At 46.2% G+C, this 24,975-nt stretch overlaps 1 protein-coding gene across 6 annotated transcripts in view; it reads right to left on the minus strand.

Annotated features, from left to right (window-relative positions):
- ANKRD44 (ankyrin repeat domain 44) overlaps positions 1-24,975 on the minus strand; it is a 232,764-nt gene that overhangs the window by 54,253 nt on the left and 153,536 nt on the right. For all 6 annotated transcript variants that reach the window (XR_004969308.1, XM_036319340.1, XM_036319341.1 and 3 more), the window contains 7 exons: positions 24,370-24,484; positions 18,822-18,904; positions 17,620-17,683; positions 15,309-15,377; positions 13,690-13,830; positions 12,269-12,349; positions 8,792-8,903 (listed from right to left, as the gene is read on the minus strand). Coding sequence is in view for 5 of the 6 variants with exons in the window: in XM_036319340.1 (XP_036175233.1) it covers positions 8,792-8,903; positions 12,269-12,349; positions 13,690-13,830; positions 15,309-15,377; positions 17,620-17,683; positions 18,822-18,904; positions 24,370-24,484 (665 nt within the window). In the remaining variant the exon portion in view is untranslated. The remainder of the gene's footprint in view (positions 1-8,791; positions 8,904-12,268; positions 12,350-13,689; positions 13,831-15,308; positions 15,378-17,619; positions 17,684-18,821; positions 18,905-24,369; positions 24,485-24,975) is intronic.

Here is a 24,975-nt window from a genome sequence, read left to right on the forward strand (position 1 = left end):
AGTGCCCTCTGTAGCCAAGAGAACTGCATATAGTGCATGGGAAACACGACAGACCCCTTCAGAAGAAATTAAAGCCAAAGCTTTGGCAGAATAGGAGGGGACAGGGCCAGAGAAATAATTTGGGGATAGTTATTATACTCCTATTGTTATCCTACAGAGAACTAGAAAATATGAATGACATTTTGAGCCAATAGATGATATAGATATAGATATATAGATATATGATATAGATATGGATAGATAGCCAATATAGATAGATAGATATAGCCACACGTTGCCCTATAATTTACTCTGTGTCCAGCAAGTAGCCACCCTAGAGGTAGCTGATGTAAGAGAAGTCACATAGAAGTTGTCCCAGTAGACAACCAGCTTGGTGTCCATGGGGTCCAGGAGAAACAGTCTGTCTCAGGAAGAGAACGCCTGGGCAGGTCGCCAAGGGTATTCTGACTGCAAAGCACAAGGCCTTCGTAGGAGAGGAAACCTTAGGTCACTAGACCATGAGCTCATTGGCGTTTACTCAGTTCCTTTGATTTTAATTCTTCACTCAGGAAGCAAACTTCTGATCTTCATTCAGTTTATAAAATTGAGTCTCCTATTTGGAAGGGAATGTAGCTGTGGCAAATGACATGAATCCCTGGCCCTCCTAGTAGTTGGACTTTTCACTGTAACTTCACAAAGGATGTTCCTGCTCAGACAACTCATCTGCCTGATAAGGACTAATACAGTGTATGAGCCTGCAAGAGCTCACACGCTGACCCTGATCGCCAGCCTCACCAACTGCCAGGACCAGTGGAGCCTTTAAAACCAGTCAGTTCACAGGAAATATTAAGTATCATCTTTGTTGTAATATTCCTCTCACTTTTAAACATATATTTTGAGAGAACAACACCAAAAACATAGGCGTGTCTGAAATGATTGCTTTGGGTTATTTCTACTACAGTTTGTCTCTTCTCAGCATGAGGAATTTGAGACCCAAAGAAGGTTGCTACAAACTGAAAACTCTTTATGTAATTAAAAAAGTAAGTGTATGTGTGTGTGAAATAAAACACGTGTTTGGGAAACTATCAATTCTTCCTAGGGGAAAAATGCTATGAAGTTGTCACCCTACATTAAATTGCTTCCCAGTGACCAAGTATATTTTATTGTCTAATATTAACAAAATTTCCTTTCCAAGTGCTGAGTGGCCCACAGCATATAAAGGCAGTGATGTTACCACTCAGGTGATAGGGGCTGCTCATACAGGAAAAATCGATCTCAGTTATTGCGGAGGGATTTGGTTTTTCCAAACACCCCCGTCAGCGGTTACAGATGGCCGAGCCTCTTCCTGCTCCTTGGGGATCTTAGAAAGGCTCTTTGTTCTTTGAATGAGACAGAACCCCATGACCCGGAGGCACAGGTGTGTATGTGAGCTCTTATTCCGACGACAAAAGCTCAGGCCTCTACACTTTCCGTTACCGAATGCGGATCAAGAAGGGAAGTGGTCATGATGGGGACCCGGTCCTGACCTCACCAGCGATGTGTCCGTGGCAGCTGCCAAAGATAAAGTATCTTTGGGGGAACAATCCTGCTGGGAAGGCACTCCTCCACCCAACACCCGCCTCCCCACCCTCTCTGACTGGAAGTGGCCCTCCCTGGCAGCTGTTATCATCAGGAGAGTGAGGCCAAGCTGGCAGCAGCTGCTACAAAGATACTGAGCAGAGATTCCAGAGGGAAGGTGGGTTCAAGAGCGCTTTGATAGAGCATGTGCTGAAGCTCAGGCTCCGTGCCCAGAGTGCCAGCCAGGGGTGTACTCGAGAGCGGTACTGGGGTCCTTTTCCCCGTCGCTGGGTGGCTGATGCTATGAGGTGGGTCCACTCTCCCAACAGAAAAAGACAAGGCAGACTGCTAGTCGAGACGAGGCTCGCCGAAGAGATGGATGACACAGACATAACTGTCACTGGCATCGTCCAAGGCTTCCTGCTTCCCTTAACTGAAGCCTAAACACTGCCTGTCTTGCCTGGCCGGTGTGGCTCAGGGGTTGCGCATCGACCTATGAACCAGGAGGTCACGGTTCGATTCCTGGTCAGGGCACATGCCTGGATTGCGGGCTCCATTCCTCAATGGGGGGGGGGGGGGCGGGGGGGGGCAGGGGGGGGGGAGGCGTGCAGGAGGCAGCCGATCAATGATTCCCTCTCATCATTGATGTTTCTCTCTCTCCCTCTCCCTTCCTCTCTGAAATCAATGTTAAAAATATTTTAATAAAGTACTACTCGTCTCAGTGGTGCCTCAGTTGGCTGTCACAGTCTTGGCTGATGTGGAATTCAGAGGTTCTGGGATTGATTTGTCCCTCAAAGTCTGGAGTTTGCCTGTCCTCCCAAGCACATGGTTCAAAGCTTGGACTGTGGAGTGAGTCAGACAAACACGGGTTTGAGTCCTGGTTCTGCATCACACCAGCTGCATGACCCAGGGCAAGTTATTCCATCTCTTGGTATTTAGAATACTCACACATGAAGTCTGGGTAAAAGAGGAGTTACGTCCTAGTGTTGCTGGGAGAATTAAATGAGATGATGCCGGCATGGGGCCTAGCCCAACCTGCTTGCCATAAATGTTCATTGTTATGACTTTATTAAAAATAGGCATGGTTGTTAAACTTCTCCCCCGCGAGAAAAGGCCTGGAAAGAGAATTAGGGTTTTGTTTTGTTTAAGGGATTGATGCTTTTAAGAGATGAGGTCTGCCCTGCTCAGCCTGCCTAATGAGGCTGTAGCTGAGTGGGAGGGAGGGAGGGAGGAAGGAAGGGAGGGAGGAAGGGAGGGAGGGAGGGAGGGAGGGAGGGAGGAAGGGAGGGAGGGAGGGAGGCAGAGTCACTTTTTTAGGCTAACTTTTAAACTACGTTTGTTTAAGAAACATTCCTCCTTTATCGCCGAGTCCCTAGAAGCTCCGTATCAGGAGGAATAACGCCTCTTCTCTGACTGCCTCAGTGCCCACTATCCACTGAGAGACATGACAGAAAGGTGAGTGGACGTGAGTGTGTGGCTTTAATGTTGTGGATGCCTTCATACCAGTTTGACACATCAGTATGGGTCTTTATATCTCGAAAAAGAGAAAAATGGAGGGAAGATTGCAATAAAATGAGTTTGTGCTGGGAAGTAATCAAATCTAAATAAAAAGCCAAGCCACAGAGTTTAAATTCATTTCCTCTCTCACCTGCGTCTTCTCTGAAATGCCTTCCTGACAAGCAGGACCGTCACTGGAACAGGTGCATCTATAAAGCAGCGCTTAAGTTGTATCACTAAGTCCAACGTAATCGCTCCCAAGTGTATTTCACTTGTTCAACAATGTTTGACACCTGATATGGGCTTGGCATTACTAGAACCGTCTGCCTGATAAAGCTGATCCTTAAATTCATGTACATTTAGAGGATAATAGTTCATTTTCCTTTGGAACTGGGCATCAATCTTTCCTAAAACTGAGACTCTTAAGTGTGCGACTTGGTTTTGAACTAGCAAGTCATGGGGTGAACCAGAACTATTCTCCTTTTCCCTATAGCAGGTCCGATCGCCTTCACGAGGCTACTTCTTCTGTGCCTGTTGCCCATGAGATTTCGTGTTTCAACTGAACTAACTAGAAGCAAACGCAAGCCCAGCATTGTTGAGGTTCCCACTGCTCACTGGCGGTCTGCCTGCTGGGAGGTCACAGACACCCCAAGCCCTTCTCTCAGCCGTACCTGCGGGGACAGGAGAGAGCCAGCAAACACTTGTTTGGGGCTGGGATTCAGGTTTGCTGATGTCTCACCTTCTTGTCTGCAGATGACTACTTAGTAACTCTTCTTTTTTAAACTCTTCGATTCTCTGCGTTCTTCGCCTCGAAACGCTTAAGCAGACATCGCTAATATACGCACCTCTGCTACGGAGCCAGGCGGTGACGGTTTCTTAAAGGCCCCTGATAAACGCAGAGACCACCCGAAACACTCAGTAGTTTACTTGGGAGTAGCATAATTTCAGTGTTCAGTGGCCCAAAATAAAGTGGCCTTCAGTCTATCTTCAGAGAATCTCAGAAACTCCTAGAATACACATGCAGGGGCGTCTGTCACCCCCCCACACTCTCACAGTTGAAGTTCAAGTTGGCTCGGAACAGGGGAGAAGGCCGGGGGGGAAGCAGCCAAATTCCCAGAGACTTGGCATGGCAACGTCTTGGGCTGAATTGGTTCAGAAGCTTCGAGTTTTCAAACAATCCCTCTAAGTTTCTGTAGGCGATTTATGTCATTATATTGGCCCGTACATTTTTCCATCTCAGTATAACAAAACCACAAAAATCTTGCTGCCACAGACAACTCTTTAGTATTGTTAAGGAAATTCAGTGTGCCCATATAAACACACAGACTCCAAGTAGAGGCATGACTCTCCGGTTGTTCTCTTCCAGGTCAGGAAGAGTGAAGACCTGAGGGGAGGGGCTGGGAGGAGGGGAGGGGAGGAGGAGGGGAGGGGCTGAGAGGAGGGGAGGGGCTGGGAGGAGGGGAAAGAGGGAAAATGGGACTTATCTGTAATACTATCAATAATAAAAAATATATTTTTTAAAAAGAGAATGCATTCCAGACCAAGGAGAAGGGAGGCATCGAGCTCTTCTTTAACCCCCTTCTTCCCCTGAAACGTAAGTTTTATTCAGACAAGCTGCTGTGGTAGCCAGGCTCCTCCTTGCTGCCTTGATATTTTGAGCTCAATCGCATGTAACTGATCACAGCCCTTGGCATGCGTCTGTGGGCAGATTTTTGCTTGCACCTCTTTGGCCAAGTCCAGCTGAGAATGCTGGCCTGAGTAGGCCGACTTGGCAGAACTCTGAACCTGAGCTCCTCTGTAGAGGCCAAAGGGTTCGTACTACTTTCTAGAAGGTTTGTGCTTTTGGAACAAATTCGACATATGTTTATATTAGGAAAATAGAGTGAAAAGAACAAAAAGTCATTTCTGCTCCTTTTCGATGATAGCAAAATAGACTGAACACTAAGTAGGGTTTACAAATGCTCAGCCTCAGATCACAGACGGGACGAACACACCGAGTGAAATGTCAGAGTCAAATAACATGTGCATCAAAGTTAATGACCCGGATTTAATGATGCGCACGATCACAGGAGTTGCTCCGCGAAGTGGGAAGAGCGGCAGAAGACACACTGTACCAACCTCGCAAATCAGCTGCTCTGATGGCCAGCACCCTGTTCAGTCCTATCCACCGCCCGCAGCACAGAGGCCTGGCCTGGCCGGACATGCCCAGAGGCCACAACATTCATTCCTCCTCTGTGTCCCTTCTGGAGGCCAGAACCATGGGCGAGGGAACACGACATACAGAAGGTCTCCCGGCATAATTCCTGCTCAGAGGCTCAGCTGAGCTCCTTAGAGCACCACAAACATGTCTTTCACTGGCATTATTCTGGCCCCCAGCGCAGAGTCAGAACCAAATTGTTAGACGTATGAGCCCTGGGAGGGCTGGGGTATTTGTGTGCTGAGATGAGGGAGAAGGCCGGCATGGCAGCGATGAGTCTCAGAAATGCACCTTCTAGTGCACATGGGCCCATTGGTTTGCTTCCCTAATGTCTGGGACCCAAGGAAGTATCAGGGTATTGTGTTCTGAGAGAGAGAGAGAGAGAGAAACTAGAAAAGGTGCTCCTCAAAAAACCCACTGCTTGCTTCAAGAACAGCCTTCTTCTTCTCACAAGGGAAAAGAATCTATAGAAGGTAATGAATGCTAACTCAACTTACTGTTAATCATTTCACAATATATGTAAGTCAAGTCGTTAGGCTATCTCTTAAATGGATACAGGGCTGTATATCAAGTATTCCTCAAGAAAACGGAAAAACAATTAAATGGCATAATGTATGCAAAACTCCTGGCATGTGATGAACACACAACAAATGCCATTGGTGCTGGTCCCACCCTCCCCCAAATCCCCACCATGGATGGGCCAGGGGTGGGAGCAGACACCCACGGTGGTCGGGCTCTCTGAGGCCACTCCCAGTGGAGAGCCCAGGGTTGGTTTGTTTTGAACAGGAGGGTGCAGGGTGCAAGGATGCTTACAGCCTGCTCAGGATCCTTGCTTATTGGAACTGCCCAAGAGGAATTTTAGGGTGCATTTCACAGTGGAAATACACGGAACTTTCTGTATAACCATAATAATTCAGGACAATGGGAGAATTTCTCTCCCATCCCTGTTATAAATGACCCGTTGGGGTTCTTTTCCGAAAACAAACAACGGTGACATTTCTACCAATTTATGTTGCTAATCTGGTCCTTTTCAGCTGACAGTGCAAATTGAGATCAATTACTACCCCACCTCTCACCCCCACCCTCGTCCCCCTGACGCCTGATGTTTGAATGTCTTGTAATGGCCAGGAATCGTCATCTCTTTGTGAATCACACAGAGCAAGTGCCATCGAATCAGAGGGGTACTTTCATGAGCAAACAGAACTTTGAAGCCTCTGGTGGACAGAAACCCTGGTCACTGGCTAACAGACATAGGGCCCCGAGCTGGTTTCCTGACAGATAAAAATAACGTGCAATATATTATTTACATAGAGAGAAAGTGTTACAGGAGCATTCTTCAAACCAGCACAAGTGGCCCTGGCTGGCGTGGCTCAGTTTGGGCATCCTCCCGCACACCAAAAGGTCACTGGTTCAATTCCCGGTCAGGACACCTGCCCTGGCTGCACGCTCGATCCCTGACAGGGGGGTGGTAGGGGAGGTGGTGCAGAAATACTGCTCTCACATCTGTATTTCCCTTTCTCTCTCCCGCCTTCTCTCTCAAAAAATGAATAAACTACTCTTTAAAAAGAACAACAACAACAACACACCAGCACAAGTTATTAAGACTGCAACAACAAACTTTGTAATAAAAGTGTTTCGACGTCCGATTACGGCCTGGTTTTCATCGAGAAAACCAATGGAAAGCAGCCACTGTCTGACTTGATCTCACAGGACACCTTTACTAGAACCACTCAGCTAGGCCACTCCTGAGTTCCAGAGGGACAGAAACAGGGACCGCACATACATGATGACTGTTGTGTGAAGCCACTAACTTTGGGGTGATTTGTTATGCAGCCACCGGAACTGGAAGAACCAGAATGGAATCAAAACTAGAGGGGAAATGCCACCCCCAAGGTCAAACGGGGACATCGTTAGCATCCACAAGAACCACAGGAAAGAAGGCTCGGAAGTATTCCAGGATTAGGAAGGCAGGCACCATTCACCAGTAAATGCCACACCAAAAGCCCACTAGAATAATCACCCTCTCCTTTCCAAACTGGGGGACCTTTATAAACCTGTGTGCATAACTGTGTGTAATAGTAAGAACGACCCTATTGGAACCACCTGAAACCGGCAGCAAAGCCAAAGGGAACGGAACAAGCCGGGGCATCACTGAGTCACTTCCCCGCAGGCGCGGGCACGGCTGCTCTCTCGCTTTCTGCCTCCTGCCTCTCTCAACCGCTGTGCAACTGTGCAAGGTTCCCCCGGACACCGGACACCGGACACCTCTCAATGGCTCTGACAGTGGGACTTCTGCTTTTAAAGAAACATGGACAAGAGCCGGGAGTCCAGTCCCCAAAGGTGACACCTCTCATTAGACCAGAGATGGGGAGGTTGGATGGCCCATGTATCCGGGTGAAGCTGAATGAGGGGGATGCTCTGGAGATGGCCAGTGGTGGCTAGCAGAGAGAATCCAGCCACAAATCCACATTTCTTCTTCCTAGTCCACCCAGGGTTTTCTAAGCAGCCAATTTCACATACGAAGTCTAGAGTTCTACCTCCTCTTGAGACGCTGAAGTCTGGCAACCCCAGGTATGCATTCCCACCTGGTCTCCGTGGGCTGGGGCTGACTCGCTGTTTCTCCCTTTAAACCAGCGGTTCTCAACCTGTGGGTCTCGACCCCTTTGGCGGTCGAATGACCCTTTCACAGGGGTCGCCTAGGACCATCCTGCATATCCGATATTTACATGACGATTCATAACAGTAGCAACATTACAGTTATGAAGTAGCAACGAAAATAATTTTATGGTTGGGTCACAACATGAGGAACTGTATTTAAAGGGCCAGAAGGCTGAGAACCACTGCTTTAGACAGAGCATGTGCTCTCTAGCTGCCACAATCCCCACCACTCCCTATTGCACACCTGGGCTTACTTCACTCCTTTACATTTCTGGTTCCTGTGAGCATGTGAGTTTGTGTCTCTTTTGACCTATGCCAGCAGAGGCATTTCTGACCCAAACCCCAAAGTGTTCTCTGATCACGACAGGTTTGAAATTTCTCATGGTTTGGGAATTCCAGTACATTCTGATTTTTTTGTACCCTTGCCAATTTCTTTCCCTAGACTGCACATTGGACTGTAACAAGCCCACATGCCTCAAGATTATGTAAATTATCTTACAACAATTCTCCTGAATATGTGGGTGCTACGTGTGCCTCCAGAAACATATACTGAGCTTTTCTGATACGTCCAAATGATCTTTAAAATACAAACTGTGTCCGTATACAGGTCTTACATTCTCGGCCCAAGTTAATGTAGAAAAGAGTTCATTGTCAGCCATTTCTAAGATTAGGATGGACAGAAAAGGAACAAAGAGATCTCACATGATCCAGTTAAACAACTGAATCACTTACCACAGAACATCTTCAAGGTGGTTTCTAGGGGGACCTAACTAGGTAGTCAGGCCCTTTGCTGAGGCATTAAGACCAGCACTGTCTGGTCTGGGTGCATATGTGTGTGTGTGTGTGTGTGTGTGTGTGTGTGTGTGTGTGTCAGAGAAAACAAGACAAGGCAAAGCGACTCACCAATTCCAGACACTGCCTGTGGCCGTAGGCAGCCGCGTAGTGGATGCTATTGTAGCCTTCCTTGTCCCGGAGAGATGGGTTGGCGTCATTTTGAAGCAGAAACTCGAGGCATCTGTAAGTGTAGGAATGAGGTCATTTCAGAAAACATCTCTGGACCAAAAGAGATAATGAATGCAAACTTCCTCCTATTATGAATGCTCCACAGAGCACTTTGTGAGTTTAAGTATTTCTTTAAAAATCCTACAGCAAGGAGGGTTTGTGTCCTGGAAGAAATGTGTGCGCGTGTGTTTGTGTGTGTGTGTGCCTTTATTTCAGGTTAAAACTGCCACTCCAGAATTCAGGAAAGCCGTTAGCAACAAGGCGGTCATTCAGTTCTTTTCCCTTCTCATCCTAAGGTGGACACCCTCCCTGTCAGCACCACTGACTAGGCAGGGTTAGAGCTCCATGTTCAAAAGGCAAAGTCTCAACTGGAATAAAGAAGTGTCCCGGCCCTTGCAACGGGGCCAGCCTCAGAGAGGGGGTTCTTCCCACCTTGCTATGGGAGACTCCAAGATCAAAAGGTTGGAAAAGGAAAGTTAAGATGTATAAGAAGGTGCCAACAACAAAACAAAACAAACAAACAAAGAAAAAACCTGGAAGAAGAGCCTAAAATGGGTAAACATTTAAAAGAACATAAGTCAGTCATCACAAATGAAGAAAAAGACTCAAATTGCACCACTAGGAAGAGAGACTAAAGCAAATAATAACTAATACATTTTAAAAGCCTTTGATGACAAAGTTGTCATTTTTCTGAAAAAGCCACAACCATAGGAATAGTTTAGACGCAGGCGTGCGGCTCCCCTTTCCAGACGAGCCCCAAACTCCAGGACACGGGCCTCGAGGACCAAACCAGTTCTGTTCAGGGTTTATCGCAAATGGAACGATCCTGCTGGGGAAGATGGAGTAAGTCGGCCACACCACTTGCTCTGTGATTTCAATTTAATCTTCTTATTACTTTAATCCTCGCCTGAGGACTGAGGGTGTTTTTTCCATTGATTTCTAGAGAGAGTGGAAGGGAGTAGGGTGGGAGGGAGGGAGAGAGAAACATTGATGTGACAGAGACACACTGACTGGTTGCCTCTCACACCCAACCCGACTGGGGTGGGGGTTGGACCTGCAACTCAGGTACGTGCCCTTGACGGGAATCGAACCTGTGACCCTCTGGTGGGCAGGCTGACACTCAAACCACTGAGCAACGCTGGGCAGGGCTCAATTTTATTTTTGTGGCAGTGGGACCAACAACTCCTACACAAAACCAAGCTGATTCAATTTCATATCAAATTAAAATTGTAATATTCCGAAGCCTATACTTTAAATAAGAACTTTCAAAGGAAAATTTCCATAGTGCACAGAAGAGCTTTCAAGTGACATTTACCTATCTTTTGGCAAATGCCACAAAGAGAAAAATAGATCACATACAGAGACTGTTTAAAATGATATTTTAATTTCTAGAAAAAATAGATGAAAGACATATATTTTTAAACCAAATACCTCCATGTCACATGATTTATCCATAAAAATACTCCATAATAATAAGTCAAGCTATTCTTGGGGCCCTGACGTCATACTGCCTCTGGTGACAGGTACCTTATGAGGAAGTCCTCCCTTATTTGGCTGATAAAATGCCCATGGGCAGGACCGCAGGTGTGACTCACTGTAAGCCGAACTTGGCTCTCATATAAAACATTCAACAGGAATGGCATTCTATGGATGCACAACCCCCAGCTGCTGAAAATCTGTTGACCAATGGAATATAAAATTTGGAAAACACTTGGAATTGCTCCCAAAGAGTTATTCAATCCAGAATATACCTGACCTATACTACCAACAGTGCTACTGAAATAACAACAGTTGGACAGAATTTGAAAATTCTCCGTGTTGTTTTTTATGGGACAGTGATTAACTAGTTTTAACTGGAAACGTTTATCTTTTCTCCTCCCAGGGCAGTTCTGGCTCCTAAGCTGCAACATCAAGAGATGCACATTAGGCCAGGGGTGTATCTGGACAGGGGAGGGGGGGAAGGGGGGGAGTAGCCTCTTTGCATAAAAGGGCTCTCGGGCAGCAGTTGGGCAGCAGGTGGCCACCTTCCCCTTCCCTGCCCCTCCCACCCCTCCCTCTCCATCAGCTGTAAGCCGACTGCTCTGGCCTGGGCAAGCCTGCATTTCCTAGAGAAGGAGCATTTGCTGAGATGGCTTTAAAATTCCAGTCTTTAATATGATCATTTTTAAAATATATTTTTATTGATTTCAAAGAGAAAGGGAGAGAGAGATAGAAACACCAATGATGAGAGAGAATTATAGATTGGTTGCCTCCTGCATGTCCCCCACTGGGGATCGAGCTCGCAACCCGGCATGTGCCCTGACCAGGAATCGAACCGTGACCTCCTGGTTCATAGGTTAATGCTCAACCACTGAGCCACGCCGGCCGGGCTTTAATATGATTATTTAAATTGCGGAGAATTAGAGTAAAACCTGGCCAGTCTGCTTTACACTCAGCAGTGCTTCCCGTTGCCACCCAGTAACAAAGTATGTCCCTGAACCTGCACCTGAGCCACCCTCTAACTACATCCCTCAACTTCCTGTAGTCAACTTAACTCTAGGCCCGGGTCCTGACAGTGGGGGGTGGGGGGTGGGGGGTGGGGGGGAGCCACCGGGTGGGAGGAAGGCCCTAGAGTGGAGAAGAGAGCAAGCAAGTCAAGGGCTGTGTGTGTGTGCAGACTTGGGGCACTACATCCACTGGGTCCCGAGACCAGAGTGTGGGCACCGTTCATTCGTTTGCTCACCTATTCAACAACTACTTACTGATCACCAGCTGTGTGCTGGTCACCGCGCTGGGCAGCACAAGCTTGTCACTGTGACCTGTCGTGCAGGAAGGGCTCCCAGGGACAAAGCATTAGGGCTCCCCAGGAATCAACAGCCCTGGGGAGACAGGCACCCCACCCCATCACAGGAATAGCCGGGCAGGGGCGGGGGGGGGGGGGAGAGGGGGCAGGAGCAGCGGCTGAGGGCAGGGGGCTGTGTGTGTGCTGACGTGAGTGTTGGGGATGAAGACGAGAGTACAATGGGTGTATTTCCCACTGAAATCTCAACGCATTTATTTATAGAATCCGCTAAGCAGTTATCCGCAGGCCCTACAGGAGAGCCTATGGCCCTGGGAGGAATGTCAAGGTGTCGCCCGAGGCACCCGATACCTGGCAGAGTCAGAAATGATATTTCAGACACATCTGGTTCCAAAAGCCGCTGACCAATCACAGCCATGGCCGTGCCCACGCTCACCATTTTAGAAAGAGTGCCCTGGGTGAAGCAGCCCGGCTGAAGGATGTATTAAAAGAGCAGTTTCTTCTTCATTAACGACAAGCCCACATCACCTCCTCAAGATCCCAAGTGAAAACCCCCAACAGCCAGGCTGGCCCCATGGCGACTCAGGGAAGTAACTTACAGGGCAGCCTCTTTCTCCTTCGCCTCGCGGGCACTTTCGAGTTCCTCTGAGTTTTCGTGGGCATTTCCTAGGGTGGTCTTACTTCTCGGCGGCGTGAGGGAAAGAAAGAAAACTACAATTAGCGTTTTAATGGCCAAGTTGCTAATGATTTTGGTGCTATTTAAAGCTCAATGATTTTTCTCCCAACCCAAAGAAATAAGTACTACAGAGTTTTCACTGAGGATCTACAGGGTGTCCCCCCAAAAAAGGTATACACACTTTAACAGCTGAGAATTCACTTAATTTTCACTCCTTTTCGGGTTTAACTGGTTTGAAATAATGGGTGGAGCCAGACTAAGCTATGAACAAAGAAAATTTATCCTAAAGTGCCAGTAGACTTATTTTTTAATGGAGAAACATAAAAGTTAAAGTTTTCAGTACAAAACCAGCATCCGTGGATGAACTGAGGGCGCACAAATACGGAACAAAATGATCCTTGATGTCTGCGATCCCAGGGCCTCGCGTTATCAGCAGTGCCTGGGCCAGAACGGTCATCAGTTTGAACACAGGCGTTGACAGAAAAAAATTATTCATTTCCCTAGATTCTTTTAAATTTTGAAAAATGAACTGCATATTAATACACACTGATTTTATAGTCACTCAGAGTGCAAATGCATTCTGGGGGGACACCCTGTGTGTGATGCATGCTTCTCTCCAACGCTCTCCAGCACTGACCCAGTCAGTCCCACAGCCCGAGGCAGCAGACAAGGCCCTGGACGCTGTTCCCCCGGAGGAGGCCCTGGTCCTTAAGTCTGTGAGAACCAGCTCAGACATCACGGGCACCTCTCCGTCTTTACCCCTGAACCGGGTCACTGGATCCTGCTTCCCATTCCCAGCCACCCAGACTCCTACCACGGCCAGGGCAAGACTTCCTCCCCGCCAGCTCCTGGAAGGGCGTCCACACCCGCGTGGGACAGCAGTGCCTGCTTCACACATGACACTGCATCTGAGGCTACGGGGCTGACGCATGGATGGCTATTTTCCACACAGGACACACATATCAGCACATGTAAGTTTTACCGCAGATGAAGCATTTAAGGGGTGGTAATGAAAACAGCAGCAGATGACAAAATAAATGACAACAGATTTTTGAATGGGCTGACAACCTGGGCTTGACAGCTCCCCTTGGCATTCCACCCAAAACACAGAGACGTGATTGTGCAGTGACATGAAATCATCACACATCAAGAGAGCAGAATGGGGAGCGGCGGGGGGGGGTGGGAGGTAGGGGGTGGTGGGGTGGGTACGAAGCGTCTCTAACTCCTTCGATCTGGGTGAGCGAGATGCTGCATCCCAGCATCCTTGAGGCAAATGAAGGAAATTAGCCAGCCGCCCCTCCCCGTCCCCGGCCCCAGGAGACACAGGGACAAGGCTGCCTTTACTTTCTGTCCATGTCGGAAGCCGCGGCGTAGTGCAGAGCTGTCCGGCCCCAGTCATCGGTCTCGTTCACGTTGGCCCCCGTGGTCACTAAGACCTCGATGCAGTGGAAGTGGCAGTTCGCAGCTGCATAGTGCAAAGGGGTCCTGGAAGACAGGCGGCAAGGTGTGACCTCCCTCAGGCGGCACACAGGCCCATGAAGGCAGGGTTCCTACGGGTGTGGAGAGCTCTTCCTCCGTCCCCCAGAGCCCCGAGGCCAGGGGCGGTGCCTTCTGTGACTGTAATTGCAAGTGAGGCTACAGAAACAGTGGCTTCAGACAAGGCCGTCCACCCGCAGACCTGCCTTCCCACTCCTCGCGCCTCTCCTGGTGCAGGGCGATGTCGCTGCCCGGATGAAACACTGCAGGCCATCCCTCTTAGCCTCCTATCTCGAATCAAATGTCCATTGACTTTCTAGTTGTTCCGGATGAAGAACTCAGCTCTCTAAGGTCCAATGCCCACATCTGACAATCCCGTCCTAAAACTTCTGGTCCTCCCCCCTGACAAGGCCCCGCGTGAAGCTGAAGACCTCCCCAAGTTGGTCCCGACCTACCTTCATGGAGTGTCTCTCTCTCCCCTAGATGAGCCAAACGAAATGACCTGAGGTGTTCCCTGTCATGCTCACACTCCCCTCCACTGTGCCAAGTTCCTCTCGTCCCTGGAATGCAGCAGGGAGCAGCATTCCACCCATGAAAACCCCACTCCACCAGAAGTTCTCTCTCTTCTGTCTGAGATGGCTGAGCGCCTGTCTGGCCTCTCTGGAACTCTCATCCTGTGCTGCCTTGATGCTAACTGTTGGTGTCGTCTCACCTTCTCCACTGAACTATGCGGCTAATAGGAAGAGCGATACACGTGGAATCCGGAGCCCCGGGTTCTGGTCTGGACAGGTGTGCAGGCCAGCCCCAACCACATCCCCTCTCCAGGCCCGGGCGTCGTCCTTCTGGCAACAAGGACCTCAGGTCCACTCGAGCTCTGAAATCCTATGCACGTGCACAACTCGTTTAGTTTCTCTGGGCTCAGTTTTCTCATTAATTAAAAAGGATAATGAGCATCTCCATGTACCTCATGGATTTACTATGAGAAGCCAAGCGAGTAACATTTAGAAAATATGGCCACTTGTAAAGCATACCGCAGAGCAGGAATATAAGGTTTATATTACTTATTTTTAGTCCTCAATTATTTTACAGTCCATTGGTGTTGCTAGTATCAGGGGATACTAGCCAAACAAATTGCTAGAAATGGAGTAACTTTTTTGTCAAGTACCACTTATCAATTTTCAAATCCAACTATTTTATATTTTGTAGGCAATTTATGGGCTCTTTGACCACTTGATTTACTCCTTTTTAGTCCAAAAAAGGGAAATTATAAATATTTTACATGTTGGATTGCTTATGTTTTTGTTGCTTTGTTGGCGTTTCGCTACAAGAAGGACTTCCTTCCGAGGATGGACTCTTCCAACCAGCTCCCTGTTTACCATCCCATCATCACGTGACAGCGTCACGTGACAGCATCACATGGCTTCCAGATGGACTGCTCCCTGCTGCTGTTATTTAGGCACCGGAAGCGGAGGTCCCTGTTCACATACCTCCCACACTTGTCCTTTTTGTGGAAATCCGCTCCACTGCTCTGCAAGAGTCTTATACATTCCACGTTACTGGAAAGACAGAAAACGTCAATCAGGGGTGGCGGCGACCTGCGGGGCTCGCTGCAGGAAGACCTGTGTTCTGCAGAGTGCGGTGGCGGGAAACCACAGTTCCAGCTTTAGGTTCTAGCAACAACCTGAACACACGGCAAGGCCATATTAAGGACCTATGGTTCCTACAATTATTTTTTCAAAGCTAAACGATCAGTACGAGAAAGAGCTTGATGAAACATTTTCAATTCCATGATGATGGCATTTAATGGTTATTATGTGATTAAACCTGTCAGTAATGGTCTCGTCATGTACCCTAAAATTCTCTTTCAAAACCATCAAGAGTGTGGGAAACAGCCCTCTAAACCTAGGGTCATGTCACCTTTAAACAAGAGCCAGACTGGAGAGCATCACCTTTCATCATGGCAGAATGAACTCGCCATGGCCACCATTTCTGACCCAGACCTTCCCTAAAAGAAAATGAAATGGCTGCGTAGCCCTGCCTTTGTGGTCTCGGGAAGTGAATGTGCAGAACCACGGCCGAGAATGATGTCGGGGAGCGCAGTGATCTTCCAACGCTCCTTTGTCATTCGCAGCCGCAATAAATCATGTTTAGTGGAGAGCGAAGGAGCCACCGAAGTGAATTTTCCTATCGAAGGGCATGTAGTTAAATATTAATAATAACAGGAGTTACAGACATGGATTCAGAATGGTGTGCTGTCACTTTCTGTGCAGGTCTGATATATTTTTTTTTTAATGTGGGCATCAGAGGAGACAATCATCCATCATTGTCCTAAATTTAGAATACTAAGAAGTGGCCTGGGATTTACTGTTTTATTATCATTTAACTAAGAAAAATGATCTCGTTCATGATAAGCCTGAGGAGGGCTCTCCCCACCCCACAGCCACCCGTCATAGCCACCTTTCTCAGAGAACAGGCTGTTTTAGCCATAAAACATAAGAACTTTCGAGACCATTCTGAGCTGGGGTAGCCTGCCTGCTGATATAAGCACCTGTCCTTCCTGCATGAAGCCAGAGGCTCAGAGGCAGACAGATCCCAGGTGTGTGGCTCATGGAGCCCACGTGATCTGGGGGAATGAGGTGGGGAGAAGGAGGATCTTCACACAGACAATAGTGTGGTGAAAGCCTGGGGTGGGGGAAGGCGGGGGCTAGAAGGGGTCAACGGGGAAGAAAGGGGACATATGCAATACTTTCAATAATAAAGATTTTTAAATAAAAATAATAATACAAAATTATGAATATAAAACTAGATTTCAGATTTCAGAAGGAGACCACGCAAATAAGGGGCCCTATAGCTTTAGTCAACCCACTTCTAATATACAGGCAAGAGGAGAGGTGTTGCTGGTTCTCAAGGATTAGGAAATTGATTAAGAACCAACATCTTGCCCTAACTGGTTTGGCTCAGTGGATAGAGCGTCGGCCTGCGGACTGAAAGGTCCCAGGTTCGATTCCGGTCAAGGGCATGTACCTGGGTTGTGGGCACATCCCCAGTTTGGGGTGTGCAGGAGGCAGCTGATCGATGTTTCTCTCTCATCGATGTTTCTAACTCTCTATCCCTCTCCCTTCCTCTCTGTAAAAAATCAATAAAATATATTTTAAAAAAGAAAAAAGAACTAACATCTTACCCAAACAAAGCCATCTGAGAAAGGCCAGGTTTGGCTGATGTGTGGTCATACATCAAAATATATTGATGAGAGCCTTACTCTAACCACTGATATCAAAAAGAGTATATCTGATGAAAAATTATCTTTACAATAAAAAAAGGCAAGGGTTAAACTTTTTTCTTATCCTTTGGGTTTTCTTAAGCGTTGTTCACATTTAACTGCTACGAAGACTTAAAAATACAGACAAAAGTGTCTGTAAATGAACTCAATCTTGGATTCCCTCGATCAAATTATTTTCTTTCAGTGTAGGGAGTACCAAGGAGATGCATAGTCTATAGGGTGAACATCTATAATTTTAAAAAAAAAAAACAAAAACAGAAAGGAAAGAAAATGAGGAGAAAAAGAGAATAAAACCAAAGAAAAACTATTTCTAGATGAGATGGGCTAAAATTTTTCTCTGGAAGGACAATAACGCAAGTAAATCTGGAAATGCAACCCAGCGATACTTGGTGTTGGTAGAAACGGCTCTGACCCAATTCACTAAGGAAACGGCCTTTGAGTCACAGACCACTGGCGTCCAGTGAGAGGCATTCGTCATTAAGAAAAGGAAGTCACAGCTGAAACTGCTCACTACTCACCCTCCTGCAGCAGCGGCATGAAGGCACGTTCTTCCGAATTTATCTGGGGTGTCTATTTCAAAGCCTGCAGACAGCACGTGCTCATTACTAAACAAGGACACTATGCTATACTTTTGTCCTAGTTAAACCACAAGAAACATTGCAGAGACAGAAAAATCAGTTAGTAGAAAAACCAGAATGCAAAGCAACTGTAGTCAGAAAGAGGTTGGCATGGAAACAAACGAATGGGAACCGCTCAAGCGTGGCAATTTTATAGGAAGAACCGGGAAGTCGAGAAGAATTTATTTTCACATTCAGCTCTGGGTGAGCCACAGCCCCGTATTTCAACCCCAGGATAGATACTGATGGAAACCCATTGGAGGAAGGAGGGCGACAGCTGGGCGGACAGGACACACGGAGAAAACACGGAAGTACAGGAGGGATCCCAACATGCCGGCATAGAGTTTCTTAACGTATCCTCAGCTGCCACTTGGTCTGAGGTTTGGGAAACGTGCTCTCATGCAGGGATGCTTTTTAGACATGCCAAAAGCAGCGGGAGCAGGATCCCCCACAGGTAAAGTGCTTAAAGGGGTCAAATGCTTCTGGAATATCTATGAAATTAATTCATAAACAATCTTTGCCTTGCAGATCTCCATGGCCTTTGAATACATGGAGGCTGGCAGAAGCAGTGATAAGAAAGGTTAGCAAGGCTCCAAACCAGAAGGGATTTCTTGGTTCCTAATAGGCCCACATTAAAAATAACTAAATAAATAAAAATGAGACCTAATTAGAGGGGCTCAGCCACGGTGATTTTTCAGAGCCCACGGAGTGGAAAGGTCATATGACATTTTCTACTGTCAAAATGGGGGCAGGGTGGAGATTTGGCCACTTTCCTTTGCTGAAAAGTATTAAATGCTAAGCTACCACTTTAAGCTTGAAAGACGTTTTCTCCATTTATGACAAACGCGCTGCGAGCTGTGGCCACTGCTGCCTGTCTCTGACTCTGGATCCCCCGAGCTCTAACTTAATAAACAGACAAAACTCTCATTCAGGGACAGCAATGCTGACATTCCAGCAGCGACAATGCCCAGGTTTGCTGGGAGCTGCCCAGAGCAGGTGATGCATGAATGACATGAAGCACAGGCAGCTCTGAGCAGACACGGGAAGCCACGTGGCTCACTCAGGACACATCCAGCCTCCTTGCTGGCGATGGAGGTACTCACCAGATGACAAGAGCTTCCGGCAGCAGTCGGAGTGAGCGTTCAGGGCAGCTAAGTGTAAGGGGAACATACTATGGATCCCACACCTGAGGAGGAAAGAAACAGAGCAGCTCACGGGGACAGCTCTCAGGGTCCATGCAGACCGACGATGACCTTTCTGGGTGTTCTCTGCGCAAAGTCAAGCCCACACGCCCGGCTCGGGGACTCTTGGCTGAAATAGTTGTGCAATTCTTCCACTTGAGAAGTATGATGCACTCATTCTCTACCTTAAAGTAATAAAGTCCTGGACCTAAGTCAGAAGTAAAAGCCCCTAATAATGTGAAGAAAATGTTTCACATAAACATTATGTGACTCTTTACATTTAAAATTAACTTCCTTTTCTTTTTTCTTTCAGGTTAGCAATTTTATATCTCATTCATTCATTCATTCATTCATTCACCTGTTCAACACTTTCTAAGTATGAGATACTGTAGTAAGTGCTAGAGCAGTGGTTCTCAACCTTCCTAATGCCGCGACCCTTTCCTCACGTTGTGGTGACCCCCAACCATAAAATTATTTTCGTTGCTACTTCATAACTGTAATTTTGCTACTGTTATGAGTCATAATGTAAATATCTGATATACAGGATGTATTTTCATTGTTACAAATTGAACATAATTAAAGCATAGTGATTAATCACAAAAACAATATGTAATTATATATGTGTTTTCCGATGGTCTTAGACGACCCCTGTGAAAGGGTCGTTTGACCCCCAAAGGGGTCGTGACCCACAGGTTGAGAACCGCTGTGCTAGAGCCAAGACAAACTCTCAACTTCAAATGCAACCTGCTTTATTCCTTGAATTAATAAGCAAATATTTAGCTTTAGCCAGTTTGGCTCAGTGGATAGAGCATTAGCCTGTGGACTGAAGGGTCCCAGGATCAATTCCGGTCAAGGGCACATGCCAGGGTTGCAGGCTCCATCCCCAGTGAGGGGCGTGCAGGAGGCAGCAATCAATGATTCTCCCTCATCATTGATGTTTCTATCTCTCTCTCCCTTTACCTTCATCTCTGAAATCAATAAAAAGAAAAATAAACAAATAGTTATTATTGACCTACCATGTACCAAGCACTTCACTAAAAGTTAATAATGGCTGTATTATTGAAAATACCATTTTCGGTGAGAATAAAAACTGTTTGCCTTTTGCAGGTAAAACTCCATCTTCCTAACAGACCTTTATCCTGCTCACGAGCCCACATCAGGATCCAGCCACAGAAGCGCCGCTGGGCGTAACAAACCTGATCTGGCGTCTATTTCAAAAACCTAGCAGACGCTCCCTGACAGTGTTCCAGAAAGAATCTGTAAAGCACTCTCAGACAGATTCTTCCACCACAGCACAGTCCCCGGGATGCGCCCCTGGGGGACAGGCAGCTTCTGATGGCAGCGCCTTCTGCCTCCAGGTTAAATCCTCCTCTTCCCATCACCTCTCCTGGAACCAGGACCCCAGCCATGTGCTGAACTGTAGTTCACAGTGAACAGCATCATGGGGAAGATCCTGTGCACTTACAAGCACTTGTATTGTGAGTGATCGTTGCTCATTACATCTCATTTTACTCAAATAATAGATTTCAGACTTTATAAGCCCTCTGCATAGCACAAGCGAGGGCATCTATTTACACTGTGGGTACATTACCTAAGATTCCTCTCTGGCACTAGTGGCCTGTTTTCAGATTCTATGCAGCATAAAAAACGCGATTTGAATTTGGTTAAGTGTTGGATACATGAGCTTCATTTGCTATCTCAAAAGTTATTCTGATGTGTGTGGATGTGTGAACGTATATCCGTATTCACAGATCTCTCATGGTATTCAGAGTGTCTGCGAAATCGGAGTCTGCCAGCAATGAGCCCCCTCTTTCCATGAACGCTTCTCTCTATTGATGAGTGTTTTTGCTCGGCCTTCCCTCCGTCCCTTTCTTTTCCCTACATGGAGATTTGCAGCCCAGGGTCTATAAGAGCTGGCATCCATCAAGGCATGCAATTTGCCGTCTTCTGGGCAGTGTCACGCGCAGGAGCACTGCTTGTAATTGCCTCTCTCATCGTCTACAAAAAAAACTCTGCAAAGCAATTGCATCAGCGACAACCTGGATGCTCACAGAGAGGAAGAACGCGCTGGAGGAGGGGAGAGCTTCCTATCTGTGCTGCTGCTTCTATTGCTCCCTCGTGATGCCACTGAGACACGGCAATTTCTTCTCCTGGATGGCGTGTTTTAAAAGCTTTTAACTACATGGAACTGTCAGCTGTGAGGTTTTAGCTAACAGTTTTATTTATTTTGGGCAGTTGAGGCAAAAATATATGATTAAATATCTCTGGACATTTCCAAGAGGAAGATGGGTAGAATATTTTCTAGGGTGGTTTTAAGTTCCTGAAAAAACATGAAATCCGGGATTGGATTGCACAAGATTTCTTTGAGACTTCTTCATTTTATATACATATATAAAATATTAAAATATAAATATGTTAAGATTTTATATTATATACTATATGCATGATATATTTATATTTACAACACAATGTATATGTGTACAATATATAATGTGTTATGTATCTTCTATAATATTAGGATTTATTTTATAAAGAAACATAAAGATATATATTTATATAAAATAATACAAGCAAATGAATTGATGAAAATAGCATCAAACTCTATAAGAAAACATAAAAAGTGTAAGTGATAACATGGCAGCAACAGGATTGCTTAATAGGATTGTATTCTATAATCTTCATGATCAATATTTCCAATCAACCATACCACTTACCACCACTGTCTTTAGATAATTCATTACACTCTACATTAGCTAAATTACCTCTCTCTTTTTTTGCTGTTACTTATAAACCTGAGAAGATAAGGGAGGGAGAACTACTCCTAAAATGTCTAGCAAAAATACTGTTTGGTTTATATTTTTTATTCCATAGTTAATAAAAAGTCACTACCTCAGTGTAGGTTTTGAAAGCATTAATTTGGACTCAAGTTCTACTGGCATTTGAACTTGAATATGCTGCTATGGTTCAAATAGGAAAACTAAATATTAGGCCGACATTGGAAAGAACATAAAAGTAGAATTCAGAATCTCTGAATCACTTCAGAAATGATTCGTGCATTTCAAAATAAAATTCCTCCTTTATTGCTATTCCACAAGACTGCTCATAAAGGAAGGACTGTAAAATCTTTAGCAGAAAATGAGGAGTCGACTGTCTTAGAGGTCAAATAAGAAGGACCTCTCTTACATCATCAGGCCGACATCCAGGAAGGCCAATCACTGAGGGTGTCAGCTAGCACCAAACTTAACAATGTGCACGTGGCAGGAAAGAGGAGACCAATTCCAGCTAAGTGGCTCCATTTATTTGACCAGACATAAAATTAATGGAACGCATTTGTATTAGCTATTTCTAATTCAGCTGTAAGCTGGCGTCTCCTACCCAGTTACTTCAGGATAAATGAGGCCAGAACAATTTGCAGACGGCTCTCCGGAATGAGCAAAGGACTTCTGCACCATTGGAATATCAATTCTTTCAAGTGTTCGCCTTGGCATCAGAGAGACATGGCTATCCCTCCCACATCTAGTCTTTTCTAGAACCTTCCCTTAGTCGGGGGTGGGGAACGGGGCCCGCAAAATCATTTGGTCTGGCCCCGCCAAGGCAACTGCAGAAGGGACTCGAAATTCAATAAATCTAGGAGCTTTTTTCATAGCAACATGAATCTATATTAAGTGAATTATAGTGAGCGAATGATGTTAGAAATACCCAAATGCGGTTAAGGGAGAGGATGGGGTCAGAAACTTTGAGTTTGAGTTTAGTCTTGCTACTTGCTGGTTGTTTGGTCTTCAGCAAGGACAAAGCAGTTCTCTCGTCCAGAAAATAAAGATCATGGCGTCACTCTTTCTTACCTCTCTGAGCTCTAGAGCACGGTCTGAAGTTGGACTCAGGGCTCGTGTCCCTTTATGGGGTGTCAGAGCCCTTTGGTTTTCTTCTCTAACTTTTTTAGGTTTGGGGTGCTTATCTCTAGGGTTTTCATTTCTCTTCCTCCTGACCGACTGTGCTCACTTCTTGTTCTGTCTTAACTGCAGCAGCATTCGGGATATCATCAAGCAGGTAACTGTTCTGAAACCCACCCCACCTCCCCAGGCCATTTACATTTGGCTCATGCTCAAGCAAGGCTTTTTATCCTGTTGTACAAAATTGTCAAGTAAAATAAGATTCCTAACAATACGCTGCCCTCATATTGTTCTGCCCCTGAAAATTGTTATTGTTACCCACGGTCTCTGTGATCAAGGCTACACTCTTGATTCAAGTATCTCTGTAATCTGGTTCTACTACATATTACTAACAAATAATAGTCAACATTTAATGATAGCTTATTTTGTGATAAGCACGAATAACATGGATTATCTTGTTTCATAACCTTAGCAGATGTACGTATATAATCCATACAGCTCTTAACCTATTCCAGAGAGCTTTACTAGTAATTAAGTCCTTTCATCCTTATAAACAAACCAATGGGTAATTACTATTATTACTCCCACTTTTCAAATGAAGCAACCAAAGCACAGAGAGATTGAGCAATGGGCTCAAGGCCACACAGCTCACAAGCAAAGCAGCTTGGCCTGGAGCCTGGGCAGTGACAGCCTGGGCCCCACCTGGGACATGGCGCTGCCTCTGGGCAGAGCATGGCATCCCCACACACACTCTTTGAGCCCAAACTCTTGCCAGAACTGTACCCTTTTCATCTTTTGTTCCTGCGTTCCTCTCCGCTTGGGGTCTGCCACCTCTGCCTACCTAAACCTCATCGCCTGAACGCTGTTCTGAGCAGTGGGCCACACGGGCGCTCTCCACTTCCTGTCCGTACTCTAGGGACATACTGTCTACACCAAACATCTTGCCACCTACGTGCTGCTTCATTTGGAACTTCATTATATGCTAACTTGCATGGTTCTTTGTCTTGGGCAGGCCTTGGGCCTCCAACACAGTCATGACCTCCTTGAAGGTACCAACCAGGTAACTTCTGAAATTCCCCACAGCGCCTGGCCTTGTGCCAGCTGGTCCAGATGCCCTATACATCCCTGTTTGAAGTGAAGTGTGAAATGAGGTCAGCTCCCCCTCCCTATGTAGCACATTTACTCAATTGGACCCTATAATACATAATTAAGATTAAGCAAGCATCCTGAGTAAATTCTAAATTTGCCCACGTATGATTCATTTTCCCTGCTGAACTGACATGGAACATGGGAGAGAACAGCAGAGTATTACAATGCAAAGTTAGGAATGAAGCTCAAGTCTCCTTAATTAAAACCACTGGAATAGGCCTCTTATTGATGTGGCTGAAAAAATTAATTTGGTTCTTCCTTACATCTGTCATTAAAAGTCACTTAATTTCATTCAAATTTAATTTGTCCTTAGCATAACGGTACAGATCCACCTGAAGCTGGATAAACGGGCCTATCTACCGCACGGCAGAACCCCTTTGGCAGTATTTCCACGCGTGGCAATCATTCCACCGCATTTGGCAGTCACCTACTTGGCCGTGTCCGCTCCGCTGGTGATTAGGGTGTTAATCAAAAGCTCGTGGCCGTATCTCGCAGCCACGTGGAGAGGAGTGTTGCCATCCTTATCCACGCAGTCGATTTCTCCTCCTGGAAAAGATTTTTTAACACAGGAGATAACGTAAGGACCCAGGCTGATCTGATGCTGCCTTCTCTGCCAGTCACCCGTGGTGATCAGATGTTGATTTCTTCCCTACTCTGTGCATCTCTCCCCCGAAGGAGAGGAAGACTTTTCCATCTGAAGGAGGGGGATTAGCAAAGCTGCATGGAGGGAGGTCTGTTAGAAATGCTTCTGAAAAAGCTTTCCATATTGTCATATGAGGACCTAACATCTTACAATCAGATCCCTGCTCTGAAGGGACAATATAATCAATGTAATTCTGAAGACGTACTCATTTTCCACTGTACCTGCTGAAGCGAAGATCGACGCAGGCCTTACGCTAAAGCTAAAGAGCCAGGGCGAATAGAGCGTTCAGGAAAATATTTGTGTAGTTTGATTGTCTAATTTAAAATGCGATGAGTAAAATAAGTAAAAGCACGAACTGAACTGAAAATGTATTTTTAAACACTATCACATTCAT

This window comes from Myotis myotis, unplaced genomic scaffold (assembly GCF_014108235.1).
Source record: "Myotis myotis isolate mMyoMyo1 unplaced genomic scaffold, mMyoMyo1.p scaffold_m19_p_8, whole genome shotgun sequence".
In the NCBI taxonomy this organism is placed as follows: domain Eukaryota; kingdom Metazoa; phylum Chordata; class Mammalia; order Chiroptera; family Vespertilionidae; genus Myotis; species Myotis myotis.